The sequence below is a fragment of the Alligator sinensis genome, unplaced genomic scaffold (assembly GCF_000455745.1).
Source record: "Alligator sinensis unplaced genomic scaffold, ASM45574v1 scaffold872_2, whole genome shotgun sequence".
In the NCBI taxonomy this organism is placed as follows: domain Eukaryota; kingdom Metazoa; phylum Chordata; order Crocodylia; family Alligatoridae; genus Alligator; species Alligator sinensis.
Genome location: NW_005842132.1, coordinates 1,227,892 through 1,252,141, shown reverse-complemented (window position 1 = coordinate 1,252,141; position 24,250 = coordinate 1,227,892). Strand labels below are relative to the sequence as shown.

The following is a 24,250-nucleotide window of genomic DNA, read 5'->3' as shown; positions in this document are numbered from 1 at the left end:
TGCTGAAGGCAGGTCCGGTCCAGGCTGCATTTGAGAAATGGCGGGGAGTACTCTTGGGGGTGCACAGGAGACGTGCAGCATTGTCCTAAGAATAATCCTGAATGTTTGGATGGGGAATGAGAGCTAGCGGTGTGGGGGAAGGGAGGGGAGAAGAGGGAGGCTGCAACCAGAGGAGGAGCTGGGCTATATCAGAGAGAGTGTAAATCCTCTCAAGGAGGAGAAAGTTGGGGAAATGTGATGGTCTGGCTGGGGATTGGAGAGCAGGCTGCAGAAGGGAGGAGCCAGGAGGCTGTCAGGAGACTTGCAGAGATAAAAGGGAGGCATAAAGCTTAAAGTGCCTGGAGAAACGGAGTGAAACTTTGGATGCTGAGGAACGGAGTGAAACTTGGATGCTGTTCAAAGTGCCTAGCACTTGCCTTGCAGGTGAGCAAGGATCCAGGACCGAAGGACAAGCTTTGAGTCTCCACTTGTCTCCTCCGGTGCCAGCACACGCTGGCTGCACTCCTTGCATCACTCCAGAGGCCCCAGTCATTTATTGCTTGTGTGTGTTTCTCTCTCTGACCTCTGCAGAGTAAAGCTGAGACCATCTTCCCCTCCACCCAAGCTCCCCTCCACCATGGCCTCGGGGAACAGTGACGACCCTCCTCAGGAAAGGAATAGCAACTGGTCCGGGAGAAGAAACAGCAATGGGCAAAGACGGCTGTCGGGGATCAATGCAGGTAAAAGGGATTTTGTTGTGTTTGGGGGTGGGAGGGCATAAAATAGTTTTTCACTTCTCTTCCACTTTGATTAGCCTCGTACTCTCTCCTGTTTCTTTTAAAAAGGGAGAGGAGGGAGCCCTGGGCTAGGTGGACTTGGTTTCAAGCATGTGGCAGTGGAAGTGAAACCCCACAGTCTCACTGCTGAGCATTTCATGGAAAGGCATTTTTTTTTTTAATACGCAGTACACAGTCACAGAGGTTATTTGGAGGATGACACTAAAGCTCTGCAGTTTGCTCTGTAGCTTTCTGCATGCTGCCCTGCCAGCGTGCTTCAGTGCTGGGTGGTCCTGGCTAAAGCTGTCTGCCCCTTGAACCTGACTTACAGCCCTCAACGCTAGCCCGGTGCAAAGCAGCTTCTGAGCAGAGCCTATTCAATCAGGTGAAGAACATGAAACAAATGGCTGCTTGCTAAGAAGGCGAGACCAGCCAGCTCATGCCATACATTGTTATCTATTGGTTCAGCTCTCCATGGCTTTATCGGCTTGGCTCTTTGCTGGTTGCATGTCAGCCAGCACGTAAACGTCAGACCCCACTGGCTACCTAAAATACAGTTTGGCATACCCGCAATGGGGAATATAGAGGCAAAAATCTTGCCTTCATTATGGCACACGTGCAGAACTTAATGGACTGTGTCAGTCATTGTGTTTGCTAATAAAAGGTGTGAAACTGGGTGCAGAGCTGAAAGGAACCTGGGCAGATGCTTCCACTCCACGTTTCGTCCCAAGTCCACACCATACCTATGCACCACGCGCTCCTAAGCGCGGGTGACTTTGTTACCTGTTTTGCAGGTGGACTGTAAACGAGCTGAGTCACGACTGCTCTGTCAACAGTGCAGTGCTGGTGATGGTGCCTAAGTGTTTATGCAGTTCAGCTCACCTCCAGCCCAGAGCTTTTATTGGTGTCATTATACTGTTTGTATTGCGGCGGAGCCTGGGGGCCCAACTGGGCTTGCAGCCTCTTTAGGCACACAGTCCCTGCCCTACCAAAGTTTGCGAGATGCATAGAAGGCAGTTTACTCGTGCCAGACTCCCGTTGAGGTCAGTGAGATTTTGCTTGAATAACATCTGAGGAGCCTATAAATAAGTGGGCACCTTTTGGGTAGTGTTTTCAAAGCACTTGTCGTTGGCCTTATTTTTCTTGCCCCGGAGAGCCCATGCGAGTCTTTGTACGTACATCCAGTTAAACTTTTGAGTTTGAATTTGCCTTCCTTTCTCAGGTAAAAGCTGTACAGATGCCAGCAGGAGCTGAGCTGTATTGTTGCCTCAGCCCTATGCTGTGAGACTGCAGGGACTGGAAGGTCTTTTGGCAACAGGTGTCTGGCCTAGCTGAATTTGAGTTGGGGGAGTGAAGGATTGTGGGGGAGGTTTGATTTCCCTGCCTGTTCTTTGCCCACTTCTATTTGAGCATAATAGAATGCACAGGGGACCCCGAGATGAGGCGGACAAGCATTGCAGAGCAGCTAACACCTGCTGTCTGCAGGGTCATACCCTGCAGGGCAAGCAAGCATGAGGTATGTGGGATAATCCAACTTGCATCTACCACAGGGTTAGAGGAGTACAGCGATGTACCTCGTACTCTGTAATACGCGGTCTCATCTCGCAGTACCTTACTTGTGTGGCTCTGCCCTTTGGATGGGATGATGAGGCATAAGGGAACTGTTTGATGCTCAGGGGAAAGAGAATTCTCTTGTTACCAATTCGATTATTTTCTCCATATTTTTAGTTCTTTACGCTACTGGGATCTTAGTGGATAGGTCCAGAATGGTCTCGGATTGAAACTACATTATTTTTGGACCCTGGAAGACTTAAGAGCAGCAATGGCGGTGTTGGGAAAACTCCCAGAAAAACGTTTGCTACCCTTAATGCCAAGTCAGAATTTCCATGGCATTATAGCAAAATATCAGATTTTTATAACGATAGGCATATCAGATGATTAAAGCATTGCCATAGCAAATTCCAGTTAATTGGGTAGTTGAAGCAATGGCAAGAATGGACTCTGACAGTGCCAGGATGCATTTCAAACCAGAGACCCCATCTCCAAATAACACCCCTTGTAGTACTCTTGTATTACTATTACTTAAGCTATTTGATCTATCATAATTTCTCAACGTATGTCAAATGTGGTTTGCACCTGAAGCTAAAACCCATCATATCTAAGTCTTCAGCTGTGAGCTTGGTTTTTCAAGGATCCTCCTCCTCTCTTCATCAGGTCTAAATTTTTTTTATGTCCTAAGACCCTATATTTGCCTCACATAGCACTGCCCACTTTATAATACTCTTACCTTCACGGTTTCAGGCCCAGCGAGACTTGTTTAGCCCAACTCCTTTGCTAAAATCTGTATCTTATAAACACCTACTTTATTCTCCTAAAGCTTTTCTGGGCAGCACCCTGGAGTATTGCCTTGAATCCTACACCCCCACCACCCAAACGCTGCTTGGAGCATGAGTCAGACTGCCATCTATATTTGTCTGGACCTTCTGTTTTGAAGCTAAGGCTTCATTGATTGTGTAAAAAGGCAAAAAAGGACTGGACTTGCTATAGGTAGCTGGTGCCATAGAGGTAGACTCTACCCAAGCGGAGTGTATCCTGTGAAAAGGGGAGACTTTTCACGGCATAGCTGTACAGGAGATTTAACAAGGGAGGCAGGTGGGTGCAGTGCTGAGGGTACTCAGTTCAGGGATTCACAGGTAGGGATGGCCTTCCAACCCTGGCCCTAATTAGTCTGTCTGTGCCTCAGTTTTCTAGGGATGGTTGCCAGAGATGCAGTACAGTGCTACGATTATTAGAGAAATGGTGTTGTATACATATCTTGACTAGATGAATCAAAAGAAGGGGAGGTTAAACACAGGAGAAAAGAACAAGAGTCCTGCTAAGTTCATAACAGAACAGCTCTGTTTTTGTAAGCATTACAATACAACCAACCTCTCCATCCCCCATATTTTTCTGCTGCTGTGGGGAACACTTGACCTGTAGATCTCAAAGTACTTGGCCAAGTAAGATAAGCATTACAATACTCATTTCACACCTGGAGAAATTGAGACATGGAGGGAGGGTTACAGTGACTTGCCTCAAGGATATACAGTGGAGACAAACAGAAGCCAGATGTCCTGGCTGTCACTCAGCTGGGCCCCATCTATAAAAAGTGGGAATCACTTCCTCTCCGACCCTCTGGAGTCATTAACTTATCTGCATTTCAATAACTGGGATAGGCTAAGAGAGTGTTGCAGAATCAAGTCTTAAATGCGTCCTCAGTCTTGGCCAGTGCAAAGCTTCATTGCTACATGAACTGCATGAACAGTTACTTATGTGGCCTTATTGACAGATCCACAATGGCTTGATCTTCCCATTGACAAGGCCACCTGCAGAACAGGCTTAAAATCAGGTTAGTTGCTCAGAGCTGGATGCATGCTGTCTGAAATGTATAGATTTTGGACAAACTCAAGCGGGATTCTTTCTTCCAGGCCTGCAAGTCGGATCTCTGACACTGTGCAGGCATAGACTACTGGATTTTCCCACCAAACTGTATTTATATTCTAGAGATACAGCCAGTGGGTGGTCAGTTAAGAAATTAGACCATAGATCTCTCAATTTAAATGCAGCTGATGTAGAAAACCTAGCTCAGATTGGAGGGTTTCTGCATGCTTGAATATTATGTAATTGGGGCAGCAGCTGTTATCTGTAGAGAGGGTGAGAAGCACTGTTGACCCAATTTCTTTGTAAAACAGCAACTCAAAATTAGGAATGGGTTTTCCTACCAAGACGGGCAAAATTGCTCTTCTGACAAATATTGCAAGACCCTGTAGCACGTAGACACAGGTCTTATCGCTCTAAAGTCTACACTGCTTACGGAGGTTTTACTAAAGTGTACCTTGTTGTGGTTCTGGGGGAGGAGGGATTCCCCTTCATTTCAGATGCCTGATGCATCTGTTTTTAAACAGCAAGGCTTTGACAATTGTATCTAGGGCCTCTGCTGCTGTCATTTAGGGACAGGCTGAGTGAAAATGTAGAGATTCCATACTGGGTCACTAGTGTGGTCGCTAATGAGGTGAGAATAGGCTGTGATGGGCCTCGGTGTATGAAGCTTGCAAATAACATTTTTTTTTCCAGTTCCTCTGTTGGTCTAATAAAAGATATCACATTACCTGCCTATGTCCTTAGACCAACACCGCTACAACCAAAACCCAGTGTGCATATATTTTTAGGGTTCTTCTTTCTTTAAATGGAGGCGGTTTGGCTTCTCCAGAGAGCAATGGAAAATGAAGAAAGATGAGAGATGGCTGGCTCTGCATTTCTGGTCTATCTGCTTGTAACCACTCTGGGGAATTGGGACTGAGCTAGGCACCTTCCAAAGCCAAAAAGGTCCCCCTGTTTTGAGTGTAACGTAACTCTTTCACCTGCAGCAAGGGATTGATTGAATTGGCCTTTGGCCTGCCTGGAAATGGGAACATAGCTCAGATTGGTAGTGGCAATGTGTAGGCATTGCACAGGGGTGCACATGCACCCCCCGAGAGCATTGGTGCATCCCCTGACCAGCCGTGCTTGCTGCTCAGGCAATGGGCAGGGGGGCAGGTGGGAGCCCCCTGCTAGTGCTGGCTGGGGAGTGGGAGCAGTGTTGGTGAGATTAACTGGGGGGTCCCCCCCCAAAGCCACTGACTGGTCACTGGGGGGGCATGTGCCCCCCTGACTAAGGTGGCACCAGTCACCCATGCAGATAGGGAGTCAGATTTCTGGGTTTTGACACTGGGTGTGCCACTGACTTAATGTGTGGCCTTGGCCATGTCACTTCATGTCTGTGCTTCAGTGTCCCCTTCTCTAACATGGGGATTAGTCTGGAGTATGCAGGGGTCTGGTAAGCAGAGGAGAGGTTTGGGCTTAGGTCTGAGCTAGCTTTTCCTCTGCTCTGCTGCATCAATAAACATACATATGCCTTGGGGTGTTGGCATATCGGGTGCATTGGCTACAACCTCCCTGGGCTGTACACCCAGGTGCTCTGTGTAATGTCCCTGTGTCTTGTTTCCCGCATTGTTTCGGCCTGCGGTGACTCACTGGTGGAGGCAGTGAATCAACATGCACCATCAGAAACTGGGCCTTGCAGGAGGAGTTAACAGCACCAGACACACACCCTTACCTCCAGCAACTGGAATAATAACCCCAAATTGACAGTGTACTTGAGCAGGGAAAAATGATGGTTCAGGCTAGGGGCCCTCATGCTGGATCAGCTGCTCCTGAGTGGGACATGCACCCTCCAGTCACCCAAGAGTGCTCACTTGGGCAGGGGCTGTGCAGGATCCTTCCAGCATGACCCGGAGCTGCAAGGCTTTCCCCTGAGTGAGAAGCTGGCTCAGTCAGCCTTTGGCCTCTGCTGAGATTCTGTCAGTAGTGGGCTCCACAGTAGGGATAAACTGTCCCTTGGGAACTGGACTGGGAGCCACCAAATTTGTTTCACAGAAGCCATGAGCCACCCTTGCTTGGCGATGACTTTAGATTGCTTCAGATGTGGGCTTGAGTTAAATGTCCTCTGAAAGTAGCAGGTCTCACTCCAGTGCCCTGAGGGAAGGTTCCTGAAAGAAAGAGCTGTCTTGGTGATCATTTTTAAGACCTCAAGATAAGCAAATACCTTGCTGTATTCCTGCTGCCTGGATGCAAGGGGAGTTGGCATAGCAGGAAGTGGTATTCTTTTAATGCAAGATTAGCAGTTACCCAGGTATTTAGGTAATGGGCAGATTCTGTGTGATGCATTATAGGAGTGGCTAACCTGCACCAGGTGTGCCACAGGTGGCATGGACAGCCTCTGTGGTATGTTGCCAGAGACAAGGGAACAAGCAGATGGGGCAGGAAGCAGAAAGCAGAGCAGCAGCTCAGACAAGGAACACTAGGGGGGAGCAGACTGCAGAGTGGCAGGCTAGCCAGGGGAAGAGGATTGAAGTGGCACTCGGGGAGGGTGGTGGCTAAGTTGTGGCACACTTGCTGAAAAGATTGGACCCCTCTTATATATTGGAAAGGAAGCTCCTTTACCAGCATAGCTGCTAAGCTCTCTTCAGCACCCCTCCCCAGTGATACTAGAAGTGAGATTCTCATTTCGCAGTGTGAACTGCGAGTAACTCCACTAAACCCTGGGGAAATCTGGATTTTTTTTTCAGTAGGAGCGGTGGGTGCTCAGCTGTAAATGTGTGTCCATATGGCTTATGCTAAGAAGCCAGGCTGTCCCCCTAGGGGTGGACTGTGGCCAACTGACATTGGCTGTGGATCGTGGACAGGTGAGACCTGATTTTCACTGGGTTGTGCTTAGCACTTTGGGTAAAGCCAGCATGACATCAGGGAAAGGCCCTTTCTTTGTTTATATACAATGGGATTTTTTGACAGCAGCCTGGCACTTTAGGAGATCAGGCAGCCTTGCAGAATGGGAGATTTTTGGTGCCTGCTGGTATCTTATTGTATTGCGCCTGAGGGTACAATTGCACCCATTGTCATAGCTACATAAGCTGCGGGAGGCACATTTTGGCCTGCAGCCACTCTGATTACAAGGAGGTTATCAGCCGTTGTGCAAACAACTACACCTCTTAATGCACAGCATAGTTATTCAATAATGGCTCGCAGGGACACTGCCGAGTGAAGACCTTCTGTCTGAATGCTGCTGGTGTGTGCGTCGGGCTGGGCAAGGTGCGGTCCCTGCCCTGCAGAGAATAAAACTCAGCAAAGCAGATATTTTCCTTGTAGGGTAGCTACTTTTGTATCTCTCTGCAGGTACAGGCTGGGATCACGAGGCTCATCCTCTGGCAGTGTACAGCCAACGAAGGGAAAGGCTGCTATGCCGTTCTCTTGCCTGTTGCAGGCAATGGTGGGGAGGGGGCTTAGCAGAGAGGGGTATAGGCAGGATGCTCCCATATCACTGATCCCTGGCTGCAGTTGCATCCCTGCGGGTGCATCTGCATGTTCATTAATGCGCAATAGTTACCGTGCATTTAATGTAGTACTTGTAAAGTACTAAATAAATGCACAGTAACCAGAGTTGCTGCGCAGTAGTGCCAGCAAACGCCTTTTCAGTGACACTACTGCGCAGTACCCTTTATAATACTGTGCAGTCACGTATTAGCACTGCCTGTGCTGTGACATGCTACCGTGCAGTGTTATTAGGCTGCTGCACAAGTAATGTCTCATGTAGATGCACCCTGCTCGCAGTGATATGTAGCTAGCAGAAGTACGCAGCAGCTCTTGGGGAGCTCCAGCCCAACTCCCTATGCCAACTCTCTCTGGAGGCTTGGCCCCACCCTAGACTGCAAGGAGGAGTGCAAAGGTGAGTTGGGCTTGAAGCCATTTGGACATCAGCCCTTCCAGCTGGGGTTTTGGAGCTCAGCTGTGTTCCTGGAACGTGAGCCCAGTGGTGTGGCCCCGCAGGGGGGTGCAGCCTGGAGCCTTTCCCGTGGGGCAAAGGTGTTTCTATACTATGGCAGCCCTTCTGTGACACTTCTATAGGATAGCGCTGATAAAGAAATATGCTTCTTCTCACTGGGGTTTCTAAAAATAACCCTGGGTCTCTAAGAGGGAGAGGGTTTTTTTTTTTAATCCTATTTCCTCTTTTGTCCTGTCAGTTTATTTACTTTTTGTTCCACTGAAACTATGAGTCAGACGGTTTCGTTTTCGTGGCCGCAGGCCTGCACAGTGCCCTTCGCCTCCGGCTCCCCCTGAAAGCGGGAGCTGTTTACTCCAAATAAACCTGGTCTCGGCTGAATCCACAACAATCCCCTGCACGCGCAGCCTCAGCCCTGTCCCCTCGCCTGTATTTACACAACCCACGCTGCGCTGCCCATAATGCCGGTGGGCACGTCTGGGCTGAGCGGCTTTCTGCCAGTGTAGCTCCACCAGCCTGTCGGGGGGGTGAGGAGTGAGATCCCTGATGGGCATGGCTGCACTAGCAGCAATGCAGTTATACTGGTAAACCTGTGCTTTTACTGGTCTTGCCTCTTCTGCTTGTGGGGGTGATTTTTATTATACTAGTGCGAAGCATGGCTTGGCTGGCCTAGGTGTGTCCACACTTGGGCTAAAAATGCAATACAGAGCTTTGAGGCATACCAGCAAAGGCTTCCTGTGCAGATACAGCTAATGCAGACAAAATCCGTTTTCCCAATAAAGCTTCTGCTGTTTGGTGAGTTGGTTAATGATGCTGGGGAAAGAGCTCTTTGAAGATACAGCTTGTACCAGCACTGGCAAGCAAAGTGTGCCCAGGGGGCACTGTACCAATAAAGCTTTCCTAGAGTCATCATGGCCTTTGACCCAGGCTATCCACATCCCAGTTGCAGAGGTGCCCTAGGCCTTGCCTGTCCACTGGTCACTTAGCCGGGTGTTTGCTTAGAGCAGTAACCATATTATGGGACAGCTTTGCAAAACCTCTTGGGCCTCTTTCTGCAGAGATGTTGAGCACCCCCAAATCCATTTAATGTCAATGAGAAGGCCAGTTCTCTGAAACTCCTATGCATAGCCTGTACCTAGACCTGAACTGAAATGCATGTGGGACCCATTCTTCCCTGCCCTGCACCATTTTTAAGTAAAGCACACTACATGATAATATTTGGCACAAATGCTGTCGGGAGACACTCTGGGGCACTGGTAAGGAGCTGGGCTCTGATACTTCTGGGCTAATCCCCTCTGCTGTGGTTCTGTCATCTTACCAAGAAGCTAGTCCTTGCCCAGAAAAGTTGGGGTGCAGGTCTTTTTCAGAGTGCTCGCTGTATGCTAGCTTGCTTACCTCTGTGGCTCTGACTGCAGTAGGTTTAAGTGAGCCCATGTTACAGAGTGGGAAATGGAGGCGTGCAGGTCTTATGTGACTTTGCCCATGGTTTTGGGGGGAGCTGGCAGATTGCAGTTGGGACTAGAGCTCTGGGTTTCAGGCCAGTGCCTCTTCTCTAGGCTGTGTTCCTGTGACGCTCTCAATGCCCTGTGTTTATTGTGCTACAGGAAACTTTATAGGATGCCCATTAAGATGGGACTTACAAGCGGATGTGCTCTGGAGGCTTGCTGTGGCCATCCAGACAGCCTGCTTCATGTGTGTCAAATGTCTCTGCCAGGCTCTTCCACTTGTGGAGGAATGTGGGGACACATAAGCAGAGGCAAAACTGGCAGCCTGTCTGCACTGTGGCTTTGTGCCAGTGGAGGATTTTAACTCATGACAGCAACAGCAAGAAACTCTCCCCTCCGGCTTTGTTTCACGGACCCGGTTGCCAGTTCCCCACTGACTCACTTCCTGCCTATGCGCCAGGCCTGCTCTGTTTCCTTGCATGTCACGGCTGAGCTCAGAATACCTGGCCCGCTTGACTGAGAGCTGTTTACTATCCTGCAAAGGAGGAAGCTGCTGCTGTGTCCAGAAACAAAGGCAGCCTTACCCCCAAACAACCCCCACCGACTTCCTGGCCAGGGCCTCCCACCCCACCAAGCTCTACCACTGACTTACATCTTGCATACTTATTTGTTATCAAAGCAGAGGATTGGGGTTTCTGCTCCCAGAGAGCTGGTGGGTATCAGATGGTGGTGGAGGGTAATGGCCTTTTATCACAGGAGCTGGGTTTAAAATGGGTGTCGGTGAAGTCCTTGCATTTAGTGCAGCTGGTCTGAGCTCACTGAAATGTGCCCTTGTGGCCACTAGGGTTTAAAGAGTCTTAACCCTTTTCACATCTACACAAGACACTTACTGCACACTAGCTTAATAACATTGCACAGTAGTGTGTCATGGCAAAAACCATAGCCTACTGTGCAGTGTTATTAGGCTAATGCGCAGTAAGCATCACTGAATAACCATGTGCCGGTGCTACTGTGCCATAACTCCACTTACTGTGCATTCAGTGCTTCCTTAAGGAAGTACTGAACTAAATGTACAGTATTTAAGGAGCATTAATGAATGTGTAGATGTACCCAGTCCTTTCCCTCGAGGGGAATGGAGTATGTTGCGTGCCTGCTGTGGTCCTAAACAAGTCTCTGCATCCAGGAGTTAGGCAGGATGCTGAGCTCAGACGTGAGCTTCCTGTTAGCTTAGGCAGGTCACGTTGAGGTTGCAAACCTGTCTGACCCTTGTCACTGCCAGACTGATGGGTGTGAGATCAGAAGGCATGTGATCGAGGCAGGAGCCGGGGACGGCCTCACGGTGACTAAAGCCCTGTTTGCTCAGTCTTCGGGCTCAGACCTTTCCCCTTATAGTGCCCTGGGTCATTGTGGCAGCTTCACCACTCCAGCTATTTAAGACCTGATGTATTGCTAGCAACTGTTTGGCTGGGAACTATCCTGCTTTGTGATGGTGGGTGGGGGTGGTCTTTCTTTTCTCCCTTTTATCAATGATTCTGTGATTCCTGAAAATGCATGCCAAAAGTTCAACAGCTAGCACCACTTGCACTGGCAGCACTGCCAATCTGGGATGATTAAAGCACCTTTTGTAGGGGGTGGGACTAAGGCTTAGTCAAAAACCAAGAGGCCCTTGTGCTGAGTCCCATGTAAGAGTATTTCCAGCTTATTCTCTAGCTGCCTTTCTACAAACTGAAACAAGCCCAGGCTAGGCCAGAAGAGTACCCACACGGGTCTTTGCAACTTAATCATGTTAAAACTTGGTCTCTATTCAGGGATATTAGAATGAGGCAAGCCCTAAACTGGTTCCTTGCTGCTCTTTTACATGGCATCAGGCTGCTAAAAAGCATCCCAGAGCCTGGCAGGGCCTTGCAGATCTATATGCAGACCCCATTTCTGCTGCCAATAGCCTGCTAGCAAATAAGCAGGAACATTAGTTCTGCACTGCAGTTCAAGGGTTAAGACTAATGCAAGCAGTGTCCCCAAGAAAGGGGAAAATGATGTCTGCCTCTCCTGGGTGGGGGGGATATAAGTGCAGGAGGATTGGAGTGGTGTTTTGCTTCTGCAGAGACTGGGAGGAATGGGAAGTGGTGAGAAAAGACTTACTAGGAAGACTTGAGAGAGGAGAACTTTTCTTACCAAAGAGACCAGGAGATCTAGGCCTGGTTAATTTAGCAAAACAAGGGCTGATTGCAGATGTGACTGCTCCTAGTTAATATACTGTGGGAGGAAACATGAGGAAGGGGAGGGAGCTTTTAAAACTATGGGACAGTGTTGGCAAAGAACTTGGGATATACTGAATGCCTCTAGGCTGGCAATCAGAAGAAAAGTTACTAAGCATTGGAGGAGAGAGGCTCTGGAACAGCCTTTGCATGGACTATTCATGCTGCCAGCTGGTTTTGACATATCTTGGTATATTTGGGAACAGGACTTTATGGTGCATTTGCCTGAGACAGCTGGGATCTGGTCTCTGACCCAGGCAGTCCCCTGCCCCAAGTAAGCTGGGGTAGGTGCAAGACCTGGGGGAAGTCGGGGAGCTGCCTATGTGACTGCTTGTGGTTCTGTTCCCCAGAGGACCAGGTGGCTCAGCAGACAGAGGAGGTGTTTCGGAGCTATGCCTTCTATCGCTACCAGCAGGAGAGGGAGGAGAGCACAGAGGAGATGCCCATGGATCCCGAGATTGCCGAGATCCAGCAGGAGCCAGGCAGGTAAGGCCATAGCAGGCTGTGCCGTTCATCCCTTGCCAGCCAAGCCCAACTGCATGCAGTGTTCTCCCTCTTCTAAGGGGCTGAGCCTGCCTCCCATGGGGTGCCTACCTGTCCCACATAGGAACCGGGCTTGTCTCTGACTTGTTCCATCCTCTCGGCAGTACCAGTAGCCTGGTGGGCCGACGCCTGGCCATCATTGGCGACGACATCAACATGCGGTACGACGCTGAGTTCCGCAACATGCTCAAGTCCTTGCAGCCCACAAAGGACAACGCCTACGAGTACTTCATAAGGATTGCCTCCAGGTGAGGATGCCAACATCTTCGCTGCTGCCTGGGGGATGGTGGTGGCAGATGGTACGGTACTCAGGTCTCAGTGGCAGGCACACGGGAAGGGTCAGGCTGAGGAGAAGGAAAGAGAAATGAAAGCTTTTCACTAGCTTCCTCTATGATCCCAGAGTGCTGGCTCCCCAAACCTACTCGCTGCCCCCAGCTCCTCCCACAGTACATGAGCAATTTATCCTCGGCTTTGGACTTGCTTTGTGAGCTCGTCCTGAGTTTCATGAAGCAACCCCTGAACTCTGCTTGTGTTTCCTGCCTGTCTGCTTTCGCTCCTGCAGTTACACACTCATTTTGGATGTCTGCATGTGTAAATGGGTCTTGATGACATGTGAGCACCTTCTTGAGTTGGGCAGAGATGGAGAAGCTGGCTCTCCTCCTGCTGACACCAGTGTAAATCAAGAGGGATTATGTTGGACTAGTGGCTTTGCAGTGAGGTCAGGCCAGCCTGAGGGGAGAATCAAAATCGCTCTTGGTCAGGCAATTGGCCTCGGGGCCTGGTCCTTGGAGGGTGCTGAGCAAGCACAGCTGCAGCTGGAGGCAGCTCTTGGTGCCATGAACTGACTCAATCCAGCCCATGATGCAGTGTATTGTGCCAGTCTTCTTCCTCCACAGCTGTGGTGCAGCAGGCCCAACTTTCAGATTTGAGGAGTTGCCATTGGGTGAATGAGGAAAGCAAAGAGTCAGAGGAGCGCAGGTCATTCAGGCTCACTAGCTGTGGAAGAAAAGTCATGGCTGATGCTCGGAAGCTGTGGGTGGGCAGGCAGCATGTTTCAATGGAGAAAACACTGGCCTGGATGTAATTTGCCCTCTGCCTCTCAGGCAGCCTGAGGACAGATACTGGATTCTGGCTGGAGCTGTGAGAACTGCTCGTGTGACTTGCTCCTGTGTCAGGCACAAGCCACCATGCCAGAGCGCCACCGGGGTCTGCCAGTCTTGTAGCACCAGGACTCTGTGGGTTGCCCAAGCTGCAATAAGTGACTTTGGAACTGGCACAGACCCTGTTACCAAGCCAGGGTGAAGGGGAGCAGACAGCAGAAAGAGTCGGATGCTTGTTTTTGTAATCCACAGCTTCTGCTGTGGAGCCAATGTGGAGGCTGTGATTGCCTGCCTGGTTTTGGCTGTTTCACTCTGGATGCTGTGGCTGGCAGCCAGATGTCCAAGTACTTCTGAGCCCTTGTCGCTGGATTTTATCTTATAGGTGGGGAACTGAGGTGTTAGATTAAGGGGCAACTTGCTCAGGGTCCCAGAGGAAGCCTTTGGCAGGGGTACCTGAGCCCGTCCCTGGAGTGCCAGCCCAGTCCTTTGCTCACGAGGCTGCCCTGCCTCCTTTGGCTGTGTCAGGTCTTGTTCCGAGACCTGTTCTGTGCCCAGCGAGCAATACTACCCAAGGTGGGGAGGGGGACGTCTGCTGCTCCTCAGAGCTGGAGCTCCAGGCCTTGCCCCCCTGTATGCGCCATTCTTGGTGTATGTCTAACTGTCTCTTCTGTCCTCTTTTCCTGCTCCCCTCTCATTGGGAAGCCACGCTGCACTGTCTTCGCAGCTATGCCGCCCTGAGGCACAGCCAACAGGTAAATTAACCTCTGTCACTCTCCCTCCTGTCTCTTTCAATGTTGTTGTTGTTCCTTCCTCTGCCTCTGCTAACTGCCCCCTCTGCCCGTGGCACACTCCCTGAAGCCCCAGTCTGCCCTGTGGAGATCCTCACACAGGTGAGAGTCCTGCCTGGATTCAAACCATTTCCTTCAGCTACACAGCGAGAAAATAGCTGTGCTAAACACCAGAGACCCAATCAAAAGTTAATCTGGAGTGGTTCACTAAACTGGTGCTAGACCTGCATACAGCAGGGGGGTTTGCATTATATCAGTGTTGTAAGTAAGATTGGGGGGTGGGGGGGAGGGGGTGTCTTATGGAGCTGAGTGTTGCTCAGTGGCCTCTGCCCGAAAACCATTACACTATAAAGGGAGAGCAGAATCCAGCATACTTATTTCTTTTTGCTCCTCCAGGCCCTGGAGGAATTGAGTCCTGACATGTCCAGGCCTCAGTGGGATTCAAACCTGCTTCTCCTTGTCACAGAGATGGGGTGGGGGGGTGGGCATCTGTTCAGCCTGTGCCCCCTTATCTGATGGCTGGTGGTTGTGGTGGATGGTATGTTCTGTTTTAAAAGCCCAACCGCACAGGTATTAGAGTTCGAGTGCTCATGATCCACCAGGCAGCTGTGGGAGCAGTTTGGCAAGGATGCACCCAAAGGGCTGAGATAGCCTGTGGTGCTGGAAGACGTGCCCAGGAATTGCCTGCCACTCCCTGACTGCCTGCTCTGGATCGTCCCTGGGTAGAGCAGCCCTGTGGGGCACAGCAGTGTGCCAGCCTCACCAGGTGCCTGTCGCTGCTTCTCACCAGGTGACTTGGCTTTCTTGCAGCTTATTCGACAGCGGCATTAACTGGGGCAGGGTGATTGCACTGCTGGGGTTCGGCTACCGGATGGCAATCCATGTCTACCAGCACGGGGTGACCGGCTTCCTCCGGAGCATTGCTCGCTACGTAGCAGATTTCGTGCTCCGCAACCGCATCGCCCGGTGGATTGCACAGCAGGGAGGATGGGTGAGTGGGCCTGGCTTCCTACCCTGCGGGGTGGTTGTGCTGGGCACATAGGACATTTCTGCCAGCAAGGCAGCTCAGGTGAACATTTAGGGACATTGAGCTCTGGGGGTGGCAGCACACTGAGAGAGACATTGGATGCTGCTTTGAGAGTTGAGCCACGGATGTGGACATTTGGGTGCTTAAATTCCTACTTGAGGCCCTCTGTCCATTTTAGAGTGATGATAAAGCATCATCACTGTAGTGTCTGAGCAGATCCCAGTATGGGATCGTAGCACTGTCAACTCTGTTTACAGATGGGGGGAAATTAGTGTGCAGAGACTTAAGTGACTGGCCCAAAGTCACACAGGCAGCCTGCAGCAAAACAAGGGATTTGAACCAGGTCTCTCAGCTCCTGGTCCTTTGCCCATCCTTCCTCTTTTAAGGGGTGACCATGTTCTGAGGAGGGCAAAGCAGTTGAAGCTCCACTACTTCGGTGGGAATTGTAGGTCTTGGGTCCTCTGCAAATCCAGCCTGTGGAAGCCACATCTCAGGGCGGGGCAGGGCAGTGGCTGATGTCCTTTCACTGGTGACTTAGAGTTAAGTTAACCCCTTAGATGCTTCAGACACTTCCGCTGCAAATGCTCTAGAGCTGGCGCTGGATGTTGAAAACTGGCTCGCAACTTTCTGAAGTGGGTTACTTCATATCTGCAATGATGCGAGTGGGATTGGAATACACCTCGTTCTGTCACAGGACAGAGCGCTAGCCTGTGTTTAATGATGCTGTCACCAAGATCATGGGCAGGGCATCCCAGAGATGGCCCAGAGGGTGGCTGGGTGCCCGGGAGTGCCAGCTGAGTCAACAGTTATATCACCCTGTTGCTGCTAGTCTTTCACCCAGCTGGTAATGCTCTCCCGCCAGGTGGCAGCATTGGACCTAGACAACGTTTACCTGAAGTACATGATGATCGTGCTGATTGCGGTCCTGCTGGGACAGTTCGTGGTACGTCGCTTCTTTGGACATTGACCGTCATGGAGGCGGAGGCCGAGGGTCCGGCTGAACTCTCAACACTCCGCTCTGTAACGACATCTCCCAAGAGAGGGGCTCGGGGAACCACAAAGGGAGATCTGCTTGGACCTACGACCTCTCTTCAACAAAGCACCAGGTTTTCTACCATCCATGGAGAGACTCTCCCAGAAACTACTCGGAGGCATTGCAGGGGGGACAGAGCAAATGCCCTGCTCTTTCCTATCTCATCCAGCTGTTGAGTCCTGGAGCAAGGGCCTTCCCAGTGGGCAGCAACAAGGGAGGGGTTCCAGGCTCCTCAAGTACAAAGAAACCAGAGAAACCCCATTAGAGGAATGAACACCCTGTTACCATAATGCTATTCTCCTTGTCTGCTCAATGGGGTTCTCGCATGCTTCTTGCAAAGGGCACAGATCCCTGTGTTCTCCAGTATCAGCCTGGACCCCACCTGCACTTGTACAACAGAATTATAAGTCACAGGAGGAGGCCAAGCCATGCGGGTTTTGCTTGTAGCTGCCCCACAGCCAAGCTCAGATACTCAGCCTTACCAGTTCCTTTTAAAAAGCACCCTGCCTGCCTTTTTAACCCAACAGAAGATTACTGGCATTCTAGGTGCACCCCAGAGAGTGATGGGTAGACTCTTCCTGCCAGAACTCAACTCTGGAGATGTGTGTTTTCCCCACTAGCATCACAGACATGGGGTGGCTTTTGCTGGTCATGAGCCCTTACAGATGCTTCAGCCTTAATGTGCTGGCAGGTATATCAAATGAAGAGCTGGTATTGAATAGTATCAAATCAGACTTCCTGAGAAAGGACAGACAGCAACTTTCTCAGGCAAACCTTTTTTTTCTTAAGCCTTACTTTCTGCAACTAAAGTGGAAACTGAGATATATCACCCCCTGCGTCCCTTCAGAAAATGAGCAGCAGGAAGCTTAGGAAGTGGATCCATTCTTTACTGCTGCAGCTCGCTGCAGATTGAACTTCAGGTGCCCCTGAATGTCCTGCTGGGTTCTTGCGCACCTTCCCAGGGCTGCTATGTCTCGGCAACCGACACTGTAGTGGAAGGGCTTTCAGTGGAGACTCCACCTGGCAGAGCCTCTTGACCTGCTGCTTGCACTTCTGGTCAGGATTAGAAAATTGTAAACAACTCCTTGTCGGCTGTCATTCAGAGAGTGGGTCCAAGCAGATCCTGACTCTGAAATCCTTCTAGCCTTTGAGGCCATGGGTCCCATATTTGAGTGTGAGCCCAGTGCCTCGGCCATTTGTATTCCTCACTTCTGGTTACTGTGTAAAGCTTGAAACTGTGACTGCTGTGTCCACCTCTGGCTCAAACTAGGCCTAAGCCTGCTTCAGCCAACCCTGTTTTCTAGCATGGTTGGGCCAGTTCAGGGAGGACCAAATCCCCAGCTGAATGACTTCCACGGAGTAAAACCACCTTTGACTGGCTGAGGATCTGGCTCCCTGTCCCAAGGCTGCCTAATCTTGGGGACTGCATAGAAAGACATGGCAATGCTTATAAAACTTAAAGTATGAAGTGCTGTTATCTGGGACTTTTCCATTCTTGCGTCTTTGTTCAGTCAGGGCAATGCGGGAGCTCTAGAGAAGAGGCAGTCGAGATGGTTAGAGGGATGCTGTGACTCATCTTGGTGGTGATACTGGATCTGTGTTGCTGCTGTCCTGACCCTGGCAGTGACCAGCACCAGATGCTTCAGAGGGAAGTGCAGGACCCCTACAGTAGGCAAATGAGAGACCATCCTCACCCCTCCTTCACTGCCATAATAAAGATCTCCCTTAGATCCCTAATAGTTAGAGACAGGCTTTAAGCCTGTCTCTACACACTTACTACCCCATAAAGCAGCAGTTCTCAAACTGGCAGGTTGCACACCACCAATTTAAAAGGATACAACCTTAAGTACCACCAGCAAATTTTTGTCATATAAAGTAATTATAATAAATCTGACAGTGTATGCGTACTGCAGATTGGGAACCATTGCCATATAGATGGGGGTCGGACTCGATGATCTATTGAGGTCCCTTCCGACCCTAACATCTATGAATCTAAGATTCTGATCCTCAATCAAACCACGTGGCAGGGAGCACCACAGCCCGACTGCTTCATTTGCAAATGATCTTGCCCTTTTGTCGGTTTAATTTCGGCCACTGTCCCTCATCAGTGTGTGAGGATGCAGGGAGAAGAGCGGCTTCAGCTGTGCTTCCCTAGGCACTTTGCTTGTTAATGCTTTTTATCACAGCTTTCATGTTCCTGTCCTTTCTTTAAGGGGAAAACCAGCAGCCACTTCAATCTCTCTGCATACAAGCATGTTTTCCCCATCCCTTCTTTCTGTCTTCACCTCTGAAAACCCCTACCCCAATTCCTTCATGTACATTACCCAGATGCATGCAAACTACTGACTCATAGATGGGCACTCTGATGTTTTCCACCATGTTCTGCCTCTCATTTCATATGTAACCTGACCTGCCTTAGTTCTGTGCTGAACAGAAATCATCACTGAACTGTCTCCAGGGATCCTCAGGTCTTGTTCCTGAGCTGATGCGTTTAACTTCAATGCCAGTTAGGTATGCGTAACCAGGCGGGGTTTTCTCTCCGTAACATGTTGCTTTTTACTTGCCCACACACAGCTTCACTGGCTGTTCAATTGCCCACTTCTCTAATTTGAGTAGGTGTTTGCATTTCCAGGCTGTCGTCTTTGTCCTGGGCTAACCTAAATACTTTGGCCTCCCTCTCCTATTTACTACCACAGAACTTTTTTTTTTTTTTTTTTTCTGACAAATAATTGCATTCAGACGCCACTACATGTGGGGAGGAACCCGAGGCATCTTGCTCTGATGAAAACTGACCACTCATTCCTAATCCTTTTCTTCCTCATGGCTTTGCCAGTTTTTTGATTCCTCCTGTTTTCCTCCATGACTGCTTGCCTCTAGTAGCTTCTTGGTGTGGGACCTTGTCGGAGGCTTTTGGAAATCTCTGAATTATGTGAGCTTGTACTGGTACATTGAAAGTACCACTGATAATGTGAGAGTTACACTGATGATGAGAGAGGATCTTTTTGCAAACCCCATGCTGGCTAGATCTTCTCCTGGTTTGGTGTTCTAGAAGTAGTTGGCCATTTTTAATGGTTTCATCTGGTTTCCTAGATACTGGCAGATGTTTGGGAGACTATGGGATGCAACTCCAGCCCTAGGAGAAGCCACTAGACCTGGACTGAGAAGAGAGCTTTGAAAACTGAACCTTTGCCTTGTTGTAACCTCTGTTTCCCCCCCCCAAAATTCAGGTGGTTCCTTTGAACTTCTGCTTACTGTAAGAATAGGCTGTGGGAACTTTCCTGCATTCCTCCACTGCTCTGAGCTGACTCTCCTCTGCTTAGAGAGTAGTACCAGAGTGGAGCAGAGAAAACAGGTTTGAACAGGGAGATGCTTATTTAATTGCTGATATGCAGTACTGTATCCAGCCACAGGATGGCAAAATTGTTGCACATTCGCGCAGGTGCCCCTGCAGCAGCATGATCCCAGGGGAAGACTAGAGAAGACTGTACCTTTTTAGTTTAACTCCACAGGGAAGGTCTCATTGAATGAGACAATCCAATGGAGACAGCTGCCGAAGGGATTTTATCATCAGCCGTTTGCCAGCCTGGCCTTGATGCTTCACTTGCTGTGGTCTAAATCCACTAGCAGCTTGTTCTAGCTCTGCCTTCTGGGCTACTTTAAAGGAAGAAAGCCGCCTTCATCAGCTGTTTGCGTAGCTTTTAGTCAGGGAGGCATGGCTCATGGGACTGGGATGGACTACGGCAGTTCCCTGTTTTGGATCTGCTGGTTCAAAAGCAGCCCTGGAGAGAGAGAAGCAAAACTACTTGGTGACTGCTGCTCTTTTCCCACAGACTATTGAGTTTTAGGATCTCAGTCTAGTGAGCCATCTACCTTGGACCCAACACAGTAGGCTGTCTCAAGCAGAGTATGGGACAGGAAGGCCTGGAGAATAATTGCTCTGGGAATTTTTCTCCGCTACCTGTGCAATACAGAGAGGACATCTATCCACAGGTCTAGCAAGGCCAGCAGTTCCTTTTTCTTAGAAGTTGTGGTCCTTGCACGGAGGACATAAAAACAGCTCAAGGGGAGCTAGTCCTTGGGCAAAGCTTCTAACCACTGTGGGACTAACCTAGGGGAAAATGTGGCTAAGCTACTACAAGGGCACCACCTCATAGCTTATGCTGCCTTCTGTGTCTGGAGGAGGAAGAAGGCACATGGGCACTGAGAGAGGATTGCTGCAATCTAAGTTCTCTGCACTGGGGAGGGGTTAGTATACCCTGGCTAGGGCCACCAGGCTTGCTGTATCCTATCCCATCCCTTTCATCCCCCTTATGGCAGGAAGCAGGAGCTGGCTCCATGCCAGCTAGAGGTTTGCTCAGGGCTGGACTGTCTCCAGGCAAGGGAGCAGGCACATGGTGTTGGGGCAGGCAGCTGGGCAAAAAATACTGATGTGAATAGAAGCCAAAAGGGAAATCCAAATCGCAGCATTTAATAGGAGGTATGAAAAGGGACAAGAGCATAAGGGAAAAGTTCCTCCCCACTACTGAGCCTGGTCAATGGTACCTGTTCTCCCATGCAGCAGTGGTTCTTTATTCATGGATGAAAGCAGTAGCTCAAGCTAAGGGATCACTCATCTGACCTACCTCCCTTCCAGACACTTCTCCAAACCCTGTGCTGGGACCTGGCACTGGTAAGAAGCCAGAAACACATGCGTGAGGGTGGTGACACTATGGAGCCTGGGGCCAGCTGGGGATCCTCCTGTCAGCCTGAGTTGTGGGGCAAGACATGGTGCTGTTTCAAAGGGGGTTTTCTCCTGACTAGCGGCAGCTGACTGTGAAGCTTTGTGAGGGTAGGGTTTTGCAGGTATACTTGAAGCCATATTGTAGCTATTATAAGTCTGCTTGATCTTTTTATCATGTTCTTGGAAGCCTTGGTGTTCCACAGAGCCCCTCCCCACTTAGCAGCCACTGTAGAGGGTACCTAGGGACACCCCACTTCCCAGAGTACCTCCCACAATTCCTGCTTTCCTCCCACACAAATGGGGCAGAGGGAAGAAAGGGACAAGAGCCTTGACAGTAGGTGTGCCCTAAAGAGGGGGGACTTTTTCCCCACCTCTTTTTTTAATTCTCCATCCCATCCTCAATGCTGGCTCTGTGGCAAGAGGGGCCTGTGGAACACACTGAACTGTCCAACTGGAAAACTATTTGCAAATCATTCTTTTTTTTAAAGTTTATGTAATATATATTTTAAAATAAAGGTATGCAGTTCCAGTCTTCCCATGAGTGGGTGGTATCTGAATGTTTCTTGCAGTTCTCTTCCATGGCTGGGCACTCAGCTCATCTGGGGGAGGGCTGGTAAGGTGGACTATCGGGAGCCAGTACTGGGTCTCAGTTGGGCTGGGTTCAGTTCCTAGCTGTGCCTCCTCTTCTGTGATCTTGGACAAATTGCATCGTTTCTCTGTTTTACTCACTCTAAATGGGGATAATGATCTTTCCCAGCCTTCTGGGGTGCCAAGAGATGAAATCCATAAATGGCCGTGCACTGTGCCTAAAAAGGCCTAAGGGTATCCCATTGAGCAAAGCTGCAGCAGGCTGGCTAATCCCAGGCCTCCTGCTTGTGGATCAGTAATGCACAGCTGCTGTTCCCTATGCTTGTTGCCAGGGCTGGATCACAATCACTTCCCTTGTGCTTCCTCTAGCTTGCTGATGGAAGGGTGCAAGAGGCACAGGCCTTTTCCCACAGTGCTGCAGCCACATACAAAGTCCTACCTAGGGACTTGCTGCTGCATTAATCTTTTCACTTGTGAGCACAGGAAGGAGCTTTCCCACTTTTAATTATGGGAGTGGAACTAGGACAGCAAGGGAGTGGAGGCCCAGTTCAGAGATGGCCTCTCTCCCCTCATCCCTGCAAGAACTGCTGCAGTTCTCCCCTTCTGAGCAGAACCACAGTACCTTCCCAAAAGATGTGGCACTTTGCTCCAGACATAGACTCCTGTGTCTTCCACCTGGAAGCAAGAATCTGTGAGACCCCACCCCGCAGGGACACATCTCTTATCATCTCACCCAAAAGCATCTCTTTCCCGCTGAGCCTCAGAAACCACACCACCCTTAAGTCTGCAGTGGAAACAACCAGGCACTGCCATCCCTCACCAGGTGATAGGGAAGCCAGGCTGGCTGGTAATGCCAGAAAATAATCCAATGCAAGCTTTGAGAAGCTGAGTCCAGCCAACATGGAGGAAGTTGCTGCACACCCCAAGCACCCATTGCTAGGAGTGTGAGGGTGGAGAGCCTTTCCGCTCAGCCAGAGGCCCCCTTTCCAGGCAATCTGTCCCCAAAATTCAAAAAGGCCAGGGCAAGTACAGGCTGGGGAGCTCTCATTGCTGCAGCTCAGGCTTTCTCCTCTTCCACCTCCAGGGCTTGGTTTTCATAAGCTTCTGGTGGCAGCATCTTTGTCCCTGGGGACCATGCCATAGGTTGCCCTTGTTCCTGCAGTTCTTGTTCTGGGGACTGTCCGTCTCCTACCAGCTGGTGATCACTTCTGTGGGGGCTGGTTGCCAAAGCGCAGCAGTGTCTGTTCCCTGTCCCATTCAGGAAACTTTCAATGGCCGAGGCGCAGTCCAACCTGTCCATGGCCACCATGATGTTGTACAGATCCTTCAGGCTCCCATTATGCTCCTCAAAGATCTCCAGGGTAGCAGCTGCTGGGCTTTGCTGGCATGAGAAATACCTGCCAGGGGGAACACGGGTCAGTTGCCCAGCACCCAGGCTTCCCCACACAGCCTATCAACAGCCTTTAGTAACACCAAGACAACGAAGCACAATGGAGAGGGGACAGGAATTGGGACTCGGTTCTGATCCAGGCTCTGCCACTGTCTCACTCCTTTTGTCTCTTTGGGAAAGTCACTTCCTCCTGACTCAGTTTTCCCATTTGTTAAAGGGACTTGGCACCACTCATCTGCTCCTGTACAGAGGTGAGGTCTCTGCAAATGCTAGCTGTTACTACTCATCAAACAAAAGGTTTAAACTAAGATGGAGAGAGACTGGCCCCAAGTCAGTTTTTTCCTCCACGGCACTTTGACTACAAGGGTAGATCTTTCCTTAGCAGAATCAGAGCAGGAAGGTGAATAGCTGTGTGTATGTGTGGCTAAATGTGCAGGCTAAATGGGAACCTGGGGCATGAGTCAGTCTGCTGTGAGTGGCAGGCTGCTGGACCTGTTCCCTGGAAACCAAATTCCTCCCTCCTGCTTCTGGTACTGGAGTGAGAAGTAGATCATTTCCCCTGAAAAACATGAGCCAGAGCTCGTTGATATGTCTACAGAACAGGCAGCCCACCAAGCTGGCAGATCATCAGGTGGACCTGATGATCTTGTGAGGTCCCTTCTGGCCCCTAACATCTATGAATAAGAAGAACAGAAGAGCCAGGGGATAGGTCTGATGAGAGGATACTTAACTGAGGATCCTTGCAAAATCCCATCCTAGTTTTCCTCTTGCAAGCTTCTCAAGTGTCCTGAGAAGGCCGCCACACTTATGGATAACGCATGAGGTTCCCCTTCTTGACCTTCCAAAGCATATCTTAGTCCAGAGTCCCAGCTATTTGGTTAACTGTCACAGGAAGCCCGAATAGGGCAGCAAACAGACCAAACCTTTCAAAGCAGACTAGGGGATTTAGGCAGATTCATTAAAGTTAATTAATTGGAGATCTGTCAGGCCTTGAGCTCTTAACCATAGCTTTTCCTGTGAAAAGTAGATTCACTCTTTAACCTTCCACTCCACCTGATGCAATAGTTCATCAAGTTACTGGGCAGCACTGCTACCAGTTCCCTAATGTTCAGGATTATCTGGAGAAAGAGTTAATTGAAAACTGGCCAAGGCACACGTGCGTGCGCACAGCTACATTTCTAGGAAGGGGCATCATTTCTAAACTTCAGTCTGATCTTCAGAAGTGCAGAGCAGCCCCTGGCTCTGGTTGGAT

General features: G+C 50.0%; 2 protein-coding genes across 4 annotated transcripts in view; one reads left to right on the top strand and one right to left on the bottom strand.

Moving 5' to 3' along the window:
* Positions 1 to 17,056, top strand: part of BAK1 (BCL2 antagonist/killer 1) — a 19,170-nt gene extending 2,114 nt beyond the window's left edge. Inside the window, exons 1-6 of one of the 2 annotated variants that reach the window (XM_014520586.2) lie at positions 189 to 423; positions 571 to 719; positions 12,160 to 12,295; positions 12,457 to 12,600; positions 15,051 to 15,231; positions 16,130 to 17,056. In XM_014520586.2, coding sequence (XP_014376072.1) covers positions 617 to 719; positions 12,160 to 12,295; positions 12,457 to 12,600; positions 15,051 to 15,231; positions 16,130 to 16,234 — 669 coding nt within the window. In that variant the 5' untranslated portion in view covers positions 189 to 423; positions 571 to 616 and the 3' untranslated portion in view covers positions 16,235 to 17,056. Of the gene's footprint in view, positions 1 to 188; positions 424 to 570; positions 720 to 12,159; positions 12,296 to 12,456; positions 12,601 to 15,050; positions 15,232 to 16,129 lie in introns of those variants that run through there. The other variant, XM_006025082.3, reaches the window with a different exon arrangement.
* A 148-nt stretch (positions 17,057 to 17,204) lies between these two features.
* The window catches only part of UNC5CL (unc-5 family C-terminal like), a 28,340-nt gene continuing 21,294 nt past the window's right edge, over positions 17,205 to 24,250 (bottom strand). For both annotated transcript variants that reach the window (XM_006025079.3, XM_025205824.1), the window contains one exon: positions 17,205 to 23,005. In XM_006025079.3, coding sequence (XP_006025141.1) covers positions 22,666 to 23,005 — 340 coding nt within the window. In that variant the 3' untranslated portion in view covers positions 17,205 to 22,665. The remainder of the gene's footprint in view (positions 23,006 to 24,250) is intronic.